The sequence below is a fragment of the Nicotiana tomentosiformis genome, chromosome 7 (assembly GCF_000390325.3).
Source record: "Nicotiana tomentosiformis chromosome 7, ASM39032v3, whole genome shotgun sequence".
Lineage (NCBI taxonomy): Eukaryota > Viridiplantae > Streptophyta > Magnoliopsida > Solanales > Solanaceae > Nicotiana > Nicotiana tomentosiformis.
This window is the reverse complement of record NC_090818.1, coordinates 101,093,328-101,104,909: the sequence shown is the minus strand read 5'-3', so window position 1 is coordinate 101,104,909 and position 11,582 is coordinate 101,093,328. Positions and strand designations below refer to the sequence as shown.

The 11,582-nt window shown below is 35.0% G+C and overlaps 1 protein-coding gene across 3 annotated transcripts; it reads left to right on the top strand.

Annotated features, from left to right (window-relative positions):
• Positions 1-1,175: 1,175 nt before the first annotated feature.
• On the top strand, positions 1,176-11,192 carry LOC104094705 (E3 ubiquitin-protein ligase APD2). 3 transcript variants are annotated; one of them, XM_009600686.4, is made up of 10 exons: positions 1,176-3,360; positions 3,845-3,951; positions 4,027-4,152; positions 4,238-4,334; positions 4,983-5,057; positions 5,170-5,252; positions 5,516-5,662; positions 6,667-6,739; positions 6,820-7,171; positions 10,695-11,192. In XM_009600686.4, the coding sequence occupies exons 1-10, from the start codon at positions 3,264-3,266 to the stop codon at positions 10,768-10,770; spliced, it is 1,233 nt and encodes a 410-aa protein (XP_009598981.2). In that variant the 5' UTR covers positions 1,176-3,263; the 3' UTR covers positions 10,771-11,192. The 3 variants fall into 3 exon arrangements, with proteins under 3 accessions (XP_009598981.2, XP_070037881.1, XP_070037882.1); XM_070181780.1 differs by having other exon boundaries at positions 1,178-1,658; XM_070181781.1 differs by having other exon boundaries at positions 1,518-1,658; positions 3,713-3,951.
• Positions 11,193-11,582: the final 390 nt, after the last annotated feature.

Below are 11,582 nucleotides of genomic sequence, written 5' to 3'. Positions count from 1 at the left end.
TCATATTTTTTGCTTGGAGTGGATAAGAATATCGATATACATCAAAGGGTAATGTAACTTATGGAATAAGATTAATAATTTTGTGAATTGTTATTTCTGCCATTTCTGAAAAACTAAGCAAGGCATATAACTTGGCAAACCTCAAGATGTTGTTAACATATCTGTATAACCTTATTAAAATATTTGTTTTGAGTGGACAAGTAACGTAACAAAAAATTATTCATAAGCTATTTTTTTGCGAACAAATCCTTAATTGCTATTAATTGATTTGCTAACTGCTAATAAACCATTAATTTAATCCCAAAAGCTAAGACCTTAAAATTAAGAGATGTAATTGGGATCAAGGCTTGCTTTAAATTAACTTTTTCTAAATATCATATAGATACATGAATTGAGACCCTTTTTTTAGGGGAAAAAGAAGAAGGATGAAACTGGCGAAAAAGGGTCATTTACCTTTGGGAAGCTAAACACGAGAAATGCAAAAGAGAAAACCCAATATACTGACTTTAATTTTTAAATTAGACAAAGACGAGAAAATATGTCTCTTTTATTGCCTTTGCACAGTACCAAACATCTAATAAAGTAATTTATGCATACTTCATGCAAAGGAAAGAAGTAAACGAATTTCTCATTTTTGTGAAACGAGCACATGATAGACAAGATATAAAAGAACTGAATGTTAAAAATTAGATCTTCACAACTTATTTTTTGAATTTTTAAAACTATTAATTATTAAAAAGATCAATATAATGAGGTTTTTAATAATCGTGCGACATCAAAAAATAAATTTGGACAAAAATATCTTATATTAAAATCCAAAAATATTTCAGCATAATATATTGGAGTTCGAATTTTTTACGTATCAAACTCCAACATAATATGTTAGGATTTCTAATGTGCTCCAATTCTAACATAATATACTAGAATTTTATACGCATGAATTTTATAATGTAGCATATTATGCTGGACTTTTTTTTTATTTAAATAATATCTCCACATTAATTACTCTGCAAATACTGAGCCAGCCCAATTTATTTTTTATTTTTTATTTTTTGAAAAAGAGGCCGTCAGGCCAAATGTCATATTAAAAAAAGAGCAGAGAAAACGGAGGCTTTAAATGAACTCTTCTTGCTAAAACTTGTCATTTTCCAATTGAATTAAAGTTAATGCGGAATGCATATGGCTGTAATCACCTAACTGCCACACTTAAATATTCTAAACTTTCAGTTGTCAACTACCATTCCGAATCTCAGTATATCCCCCTCCAAAAACTAAAATTATGACTGATTGGTGAAGCCACTGAATTCAATCATGAACTCTTCTCATCAGTATAAGAATATTCAATTTAGTTCTCAATTAAATTCCTACTATTTTCTCCCAAACTTGTTCTTCACGTTTTTTTCCTTTCAGAATGGAAGAATCAGATCGGAATCCGTCATTTTCCGGTGATACGTCCGCGTCGACATCGCGAGATGAGGAGGAAGTTCCGGTGATTGACGACGACGATCGACGGCCTCCGTTGCCGTTTCCGGAGAGGAATAGTGTTTTTCACAATGCGCCGTATTTCCCGGCGGCCGATAATGAGGAAGCCGTGGTGCCGTTGACGAGAGATGATACCTGGTCCTGCGTAGTTGTTGTTTTCACTTTCTGGTTCTTCGGTAATTTTTCTCAAAATTTAAAATATTTTGATGATATTTTTGTTTTTTCACCAGCTAAATATGAAAAAAATCAGTTAAGTTATTGTTTACTGAGCAATGGTTACATTTATTGGCACTATTAGGACCATATATTTTTTAATAACGGTGGTGTCCAGGCAACTAGCGAGCAGGAGTTATCTTATGGAACACAGTTATTAACAAATCAAACTTAGTGTATGGCTTCAGTCGACCGAAAAAGAAAAGAGGATAAATTTCAATATTTACTGTCCCGATAACTACTACGTATCATATTTGCAGATGTTTATTGTGCCCTTTTTCCTTGTATATTTGTGTCTTATTTCCCGTTGGTGTTTTTTTAATCCTAGAATATCCTCAGTTTAAGTGGAAAAAATGTAAATAAAAGAGTTTGAAGTCTTTCGATACTTGAATAAGCACCTCTTTTTTTGGTAAGTAAATTTTTTATTACCCCTAAAGATGATCAGCAATCTCACCTCTAGAAAACTGATAAGCTACTATCTTCTATCTCCTCCTGACTTCCCTAAAAAAAAGGATCAGAACTCCAAGCTAAGGACACATCATTCACAATGCTATATAACTGCTAGACTACCCTTCTTCTGTACAGCATCTTTCTCCTAGGCATCAGTGGAACAGTATCAAGGATATAAATTTATATTTTCCAGCTGCCCTGCAATCTTCTTGTTGTGACTTCCTCGACAATGGACATCCTGTACTCATTTTGCAAAGAGTCTCCACATTTCTCCTTCTTCCTTGGAATAAGCACCTTTAGATGCCAATTTATGTTTTGATCTTTAGATTGGTTCTTAGCCATTTAGTGTCATGTACTCTACTGTCTCGGACCTTGTAACTTGAGTTAAGTTAGTGATGCAAAATTGATGCCAAAAGAAGACAAAGATCAGTAGGTGTTAAACCTTTTGATCTTGTTGACTACCTACGGTTTTTCTCTTAGATGACAGACCACCACCGCCATCACTACAACAAAATGAGTACGACTGCTCAATCCCAACCAAAACGGATTGGCTATTTGAATTCCTCATCATCCGTCACTTGGACCTGTTTCATTCCTATATTCGATAATTTGGGGCTCACTAACACTAAAAATCATGTACATTTTCTACTGATATATCTATACAAACTAAAAAGGTTCCGAGCAAAAATCGGGCCTAATGTAAGCATGCCAATATGATTAAGATTTAATTCAAACTAGTAGGCGTCGCCCATATGGATCTTTCGCTTCTATTGCATTCTGTTTTGGCTAAGTCTGCATGGATTTCGAGAGATTGTAGGTTTTTTTAGACAGCTTTTTTCATGTGACTGTAGGTCTATCTCGTCCCTTTTAAAACCTTTAATTATTATGATTTCACACCTTACCTTTGCATTTGGAAGTTTAAGTAGGACATAGCTAAACCTTCTCAAACGACATTCTCTCATTTTGTTCATTATGCATACAACTTGCACATCCTATCGGATGTGATGAGATCATTTTTTATCTTATCTGATTTTGTATGCCTGCACATCCATCTTATCATCTGCATGTATGTGACACTCATCTTGTGTATATGTTGGGCCTTAAGATGAAACAAATTTATGAAAATGAAGGGGATTCAAAATGACAACTATAATTGTTGTGACAATTGGCTAGAGGATGTGAATTTCATGGACATCGGAAGTCGACTGCAACTAGGTAAGTATGGTGCATTGATGATGGATTGGGGGGAAGAACGGCTGGCTGGTAATGGTAGTGTGTTGCTCCAAATGATTAAAAAATCATGTATTTTGATGGCTTCATGTGACTTTGTTAACTATTGTTACATTGTGCAATCTTATATTTGGCAAGTGAATCACTTAACTATAGTAATAGGTCCCCTAGCATGCTCTTGTTATTATTTTTACTTAAAATCTTTAATTCAATGTAAGAAGCACGCTATATTAAAACACTTTTTCCGCTTACAAATTTTCCTTATTTCTTTCCTCACAGTAAACACACTATTTGACACTTCAGAGCTTTCTTTGTTGGAATAATTTCTCTTCTCCAGTATCTATGACTTTGATAGGGAGTTTCCCGTTAATACGCTTGCCATTTCCATTTTACTGTTTATTTTCTTCCACTAGACTCACCATTTGACACTTCAGAGCTTGCCTTGATGAATGTTTTCTCTTTTGTTCAGTATCTATGACTTTGATACTGGGGGTTTATGGACCATCCAATTTGCAGCTTGGACCAAATTCCTCAATCCTGATAAAACCCAATCCCTTATTTGTGGAAAATATAAAGGTAAATGTGTATCCTTAGCCTACATTTTTATTATTTCCTAAGTTTGTTGTTTAACAATTTGTGTCTTCCTACTAGGTGGAAGAGATGGATGATGCAAACACTAGACCAACGGTGTATGGGTTTTATGAAAATCCGTCTCTTGATGTTTTAACAACTTTTTCTGAAGCTTACAAAACCTCTTTTCCTGCAAACACTAACAAGGCATGACATGACATTAAATTTCTTTGTACTCTCTGATACCTAGCTGAGGATGGTTAAATGAATTTTCTTGTGTTTGATTTTACAGCAATGGATATATTACTTGAATCAAGGATCTCAAATAAACATTTCATATAGTGTCAATTCCTCAAGTTCGCATTCTTTAGTCCTTATTATTGCTCAAGGTAAGTTCATCTTCGTTAATTTTTGTTTCCTAGTGTCCCATTTATTATTTAAGGGTGAATTTGAATCAATACTAGGATGTTCTGTAAGTCAGCATCAACACTTAGCAAATCAATCCAAGTTAATGGGCTTTTCACCTCACATTAGCAGTATATATCATAGGATGTAACAAGTGTAGAGGGCTCGTCACAATCCTCAACGTGGTACGAATGCGGTCCACCTCACTATTGCAGCATAGCTTCTATGATCCTTGAGTGCATTGTGATCTTTGATTCTTAGATGCTCATCCAGATAAACAAAGAATATTTTACTTTGTACTATCATTTAGCTTACAGTTTACCCATAAGTTTTGTCTAAGCTAGACTCTCCTGAGTCCCAGTCCCCAACTTTCAGACCCAAGGTCAAAAACAAGTGTTCCCTGGCACTATCTATCTCCTTGTTTTCCTCTTAAATTTGTCCATCAGAGGGGTGTATTCTGGTTCCACCCTTCAGGGGGAAACTGTCTTTGTAGCTCACTCCCTTGGAAGGTGGTTAGCTGATTTATCAATCAGGTCTTCCTATTGAATATAGCTAGTCGAATACTGACATGCTAGCTCCATTTCAGTTTTCTAACACTTAGATATTTTTCTCTAAAAGTTGATGAACTGCAGGAAGCGAAGGGCTAGCGCAGTGGCTTGAGGACCCATCATATCCAAATACTACATTATCATGGAATGTCATTCATGGTAAGAAAGAAAACTAGCTAAGTTATTTATGATCCCTGCATAAAAGGTCTTGTAAGAACTATACATCACAAAAGATAGAAGTCAGCTTATCGCACCAACTGCATTTCTGCAGGGAATGGCACAATCAGCCAGGACATAGGAAAATCCTCTAGTTATTACGTGGCAGTGGGCAACTTGAACTCTGGAGTTGTGCAGGTCAAATAAGTAAACTGAATGCTTTGTTCTATTACCAAGTCTTAATTGTCACTTATGATAGTACTCTTCATGGCAAGTATGGGTGTAGAAGCTTCCTTCCCCCTGATGAACACTTATTTAATCACATTGGTAGAAAGAAATTGTGATGTCCCAGATTTTTCAAATTACTTTGGGGGTGGGTTCATAGTATCCTGCATTGCATTGGAATTGCGTTATCTTACTTCTTTTTTGTTATTTATCATGTTTGGTTTTGCGCAAAACAGGTTCGTTTGGATATTAAAGGTAGGGCTTTGCTCTATAATACAACTGGTGCCTACTATGAATGCAACCTTAGACGAAAACAGTGTAGTATGAGATTCTTTTTGGCCGGTCGAAATGCTGCTCTTTTGACCTCGCCTCCCCAAAGTCCAGTAAGTCACCAGTTTTTTTCTAGTTCTCCTTGTTTAACTCTCTCAGCAAAGAATATACCCAATATGAATGAGTTAGTTTTGCTATCAATACATTTGCAGTTTTTAGCTGTCTTTGTATTATTCCTATTAAAAGTTCTTTCTTTGATCAGTGAATTTTAAACCTCATATGGACACAATCTTGAGAACTTCAGTTAATTTACGATAGAGAATTGGACCTTGGGTCTAACTCAATACCAAAAGCTAGGTCAAGAGGTAAGGATTGCCCCAGCCATATTAAGGAGACCACCCATTCCTTAAAGCACCGATGTGGAACTCTTCACAATTTATTTGTCGGAATAGTATGTTCTATGTGAAATTATAGACCTTGGGCGTGACTCAACCCCGAAAACTAGCTCATGAGGGGAGGATTTGCCAAGTCCATATAAGGAGATCACAACCCATTCCCTCAAGCATTGTGGAACTTAACACTCCCCTGCACACCCAACTGGAGCTTGGATAACATAACTAGGGCCTAACATTGAGAAATACAACAACCGGGATGAATGGGTCTAACTCTAATACCATGTGAAGAAATGGACCTTGGGCCTAACTCAATCCCAAAATCTAGCTCACGAGGGGAGAACTGCCCATGTCCATATAAGGAGACCGCAACCCATTAATCAACCAGCTCGGGACTTTAACATTCTGTTTGTGTATTATATAACTTGTTGAATGGAGACTACTTGAGTGAATTAAGACCAAGCAGTAACTTTTCTGCTTCCATCATCACAAACAAGCAATCGTTTGAAGGCTAGGACTAGATTTTTAAGATGCAGTTAACTAGTTAATATAGTTATTGCATTACTGTGTTTGAAGATTTCACATGAATTTGTCATGACGACTCCATCCTTATAAGGATTATAGATTGTCTTGTTAGAGATCCTTATTTGAGTACGTTTAGTTATTTGGCCTCAACTCGAACAGATTTTATGCGAATGAATTTAGGCTTTTTTAAATTCCTGTAGGGTACAGCTACTGGTATGTGGAGCGTCAAACTTTCCTATGGACCTCGATGGATAACATATCTTCTTGGAGTAGGTATATTTCTCTTTTCTATGTAATATCTGATGTCCTAATTGAAAACCCTGTAGTTTTTCATATTCATCAATCAAATGCAGGTGGTATGAGTTTTCTCATTTGGCTGGTATTCTGGTACTTGAATAATATGCAATCCACTCGTCAGGAAGGGACTAGAAATCCAGTGGGGCCGATGGAATCTCAGCAGACCCCTCTTCTTTCACGCAAAGATGATGATCTCGCAAGCTGGGGTTCTTCTTATGATGGTCTTTCACAAGACGACGAGTATAATGAAGATGGACTGGACCTCACTGCACCTCAAGGGAAACAATTTAAAGATGGTGAATACAACAGCAATATCCGCCGACTTTGTGCAATTTGTTTTGATGCGCCAAGAGACTGCTTCTTTCTACCATGCGGACACTATGCATCCTGTTTTGAATGTGGAACAAGGTATGCCACTCCTCTCGCTAAAAACTATAAATGCTTCATTTTTGAGTTTAAACTCAAGAAGGAAGGACTAAGTACTTGCAAGAGAATATGGGTTATATGCATATGAGAGAAACCAGCAAGCCATGACACGACAGCTACCCATCCTCTAATAAAAAAAAGATCATCATTGAGAGTTGAATATTATTGTTCTTGCTCATTAAGAAAATGTGGTTCGGGGGTACTATTATAGCTACATGGATGGGGTAGTATAGGCATATATCTAAGACCCAACTAAGGACTAGTCACAACTTCGCCCTCAAAGGAAACTATCACCTATCTGTCCCTTTCCCATAACCAAGAGATCCTGTTTTGGATCTTGCTCTTCCCCCTTTCCCTTTTTTCTATTTCATCTTCTAGCTCCCTCCCTTATTTCTGGCATTTCATCTTCATCATTGAGAGTTGAACATTGTTGTTCTTGTTCATTGAGAAAATGTGGTTCGGGGTTACTATTCTAGCTACATGGATGGGGTAGTATAGGCATATATCTAAGACGCAACTTAGGACTAGTCACAGATTCGCCCTCAATGGAAACTATCACCTTTCTGTCTCATTCCCATAACCAAGAGATCCTGTTATGGATCTTGCTCTTCCTCCTTTTTTCCATTTCATCTTCTATGCTCCCTCCCTTATTCTGGCAATTCTGTTTTGCCATCCCCCTCTTATTGTTCTAAATTTTACCAAGCCAGCGAACAAATTTCAAGATCATTTATTGAACTGTCATTTGTGCAAGCCTTGAAAGAAAGGGGCAATACTGTGATCAATCCTTCTACGACATATTAAGAAGCCCACAATATAAACTACTTCAAGATTTGTTTTTTTGATCATCAGAACCACAGAGTTCCAGTACTATAAATGAGAATGTCATACTGCCTGCTGAAATACAGGCTAAACATAATGCTCTAGTATATTAAGATCCGTGCTAGTTAGTACGTCAATCCTAGGTAATATTGCCTTCCTTTTTAGGGGTTACATAAGCACTCGGGTTTCAGTCTGCGATGGCATGCTGCTTTACTTAGCATGCATCAAATTCTAAGAATCTGTTCAATGGTATTTATCAACCGAGAAAGAAAAAAAAGAGAATCTTATCCCAATGATTTAATGGTGTGATTAAGAACAAGAACTAAAAAAGACTAAAGAGATAGCTCTAGCTGGTCACATTTTATCAAATTTCTGTAGTAACTCCATCTAGTTGGTTATTAAGATCTAGCTATTACTAATACTCTGCCTATACTTATTAAATAAACTAGTTTTAGAGTACGTGCTTCGCACGTGTATACCGCGTCAATATGAAAAAGTTATGTATAAAAAGAATGAATCATGTATAAAATAGCAATTAACATTAAAATAAATGCAACACTATATTTATTTTTATGACAAAAACGAGTGTTATTACATTGATTCAGTAGTTGTGTTAAAAAAATGATATCTTCTAATCCTGCAAAGACGATGATAATTTAGTTTAGTTCTTATATAGTAGTTCTAATTATAGATATTTTATTTTAAAAGATAGTAATATGTTATGCTATTGCATCTACTTAATATCTCTTTTAGACTATGTTCTTTGTCTAAATATGCTTTCTAACTTTTTAATAAGATTATGGAGAAGTATACCCAAATTTTGAATTCCGATACAAAATTTAACCTCAATCCCCAGATTATATTAAGACAGATTTGTATTATAAATCTTCTTTGTGAAAATATATCAAGACTTTAAGAGCCACCAATTACTGCATAAAGAATTAGTATCTATTAGCTATAGTTAGATTATAAAGAAGTTAATATCTATGGAGAAAAAACCACAAAGCAAACACATAAGAACAAACAAAGAAAAAAGGAAAAGGAAAAAACATAAATCTTCCATCCTGTAGTCGTAGGCATCACAAGGTACCGAATGAATTTAATATAAATTTTCTTAATTAACCCAAAGCATAGAAAGCAAGCAGTAACATCTGATGATTTCAGTATAAACAATCTATCTTAGAAGCAAAACTTGAGACGGTATAAGATTGATGAACGACACAGTAATGTTACACAATAAAACATACGTGCGAACTACAGAAAATATATAAATATATTCATTGGATATAAAATGACATATTTTGGACGACTAAAGGGTTGATGTTTACCTTAATCACAAGTCACTCTTTACCTTCTTCCTACCACAATCTGAAATTTCCACAGACCTCGATATTAATTGTTAAATCCTAAGCCTAGCTTTTCCCCACAAATCGATATGCAGTCATCTCCAATACCAATATGTGACTTTGTCTTTATGCCTTCGGCTGGAGCCTTTATGTTAATGTCATGAAAGGTGAAGTTCTTGCACCTTAACACATTAATGTGGAACAATTTACTGTTAAGGGTACCAAACCTAAAGTGAATTTTAAACCTAAACAAAGAAAAGAGACAATGTAAGTAACATTAATTGGTAAAAGAATCCAAAACCTAAATAAATACTAAACCAAAATAAAGAAAGGCTCCAATTAAAACCCGACAAGTTAATTACATATGTTTTGTTAAACTATTAGTTGTTTATAATTACAACTTTATCCAACGTGAAATACACTTACAAAAAGTTAAAAAGGCAAACGACATTTTCATAGGACTTCGTGTTTCTGCTCGAGGATAAGCTTGAAGAATCAACAATTGTTGATCTTTTACTGCAACACACCCATAATTAATAAAAATATTTTTAAAGAGTGCAATCGGATCAAAAAATAATTTTCATTGAATACGCTCTAAAGAAGTTGAAAATATTATTAAAGTTATCTTCCGATAAAACTCAAGTTGTTGAAACTTTGTAGTAATGTCTTGATTAGACTCTTTTTATAAAGCAATTAAGATTGAAAATAAAAGAATCCTAAACCTACGACACCTTTGATAACATAAACCTAAATTGGATCCTAAACTTAAACAAAGACAAGATACACCATAAGTAACATTGGTATAAAAGAATTCTAAATCTAGAATGCTAAACAAAAGAAAAGGTAATGCACCACGATTCTTGGAGGAAATCCTAAATCTGTAAAGAATCCTAAAAAAAGAAAACGATCATATATGAAAACTTTTGGTTTTTCCCCAAAAAAATATTATTAGATACAATTACAATTATATCCAATGTAAAATGCTCTTAAGAAGGGTAAAAAAGGCGAACGACATTTCGATAGGGGCTTTGTGCTTTTAATATATTATTATTATTATAGATAGATATAGATTAATACTCCACCTATTTCGAGCTAAATTGCAGAAACATGTAGTTTGAGTATTAGTCTATTGATAGTTAATATGGATCCAGGAAACTGGAAATTCATAAATTGTTAAAGTACATACAACTTTGTGCTATGACTTAGAGAATGACCTAAGTTTACTGTTGCCAAGGCATTTTCCACAATTCCTATTAACTTAGTCGTTGGTGGTATCTACACTGGCAATACATATGGAAAATCCATGCATGACTGATAACACCATGAATTGACATTTACAGGATAGCAGAAGCTGCTGGTACTTGCCCAATCTGTCGCAGGCCTATGAAGAAGGTGAGAAAGATATACTCAGTTTGAGCAGCCAAGAGAAAGCTGTTGTAGATACAATGTACGTAGATCATGGATATACCATGTACTCCTTCCAGTGAATTAGTCTTTGAATATGCTGTAAATGAAATAGTTCACAGTGTTGGTAGGTCAATCTATTTCTTTTTATGTGAATAACTAAGAGCATGTGTAGCGGGCAGCACATATGGATAATGTGATGCCCTTTTCCTTCTGTTGCCATCTCTTTTGGTATAGCGGGCAGCACATAATGTATTCTTATGTAATCTGTAGCATGTATTTGAATTCTTTTTCCCCTAGATGTTTGGCTCTTTACATTGGTTTACTCTACCAAGTAGCAATCACGCTATCATGTACTTGAAAACATACAGTTGGTGAAGTTACACACAATCGAGGTGATATTCTAATATCTATGGTTTTTAACCATACTGCAACACTCGGAGTCCCTAGATTATATTTTTATTTTTTTAATGACTATTTTCTTTGTTTTTTCCTACTACCATCCACAAGTGATCGATAATGGTTCTTCACTTACGTTTTTTGTGACTTGAACTCTCCGACCTTTCGGCTGGAAGCGAAAGACGAAATATAACTGTACAAACAAGTTACTGAATTTTTCCCCAAAATGTTCACTTTTATAACAATATACACAGCATATTCTCACAAGTGGATTTGGGAAAGATAGTATGTACGCAGTGTACAGGTAGAGAGACTTTTTACTAATAGACCATCGGCTCAAGTAAGCATAATATTAATAGTAAAGAAATGCAATATAGAAAAATGAACAAATCTGAAAAGGAAACATAGCAACATCGGGATATTAA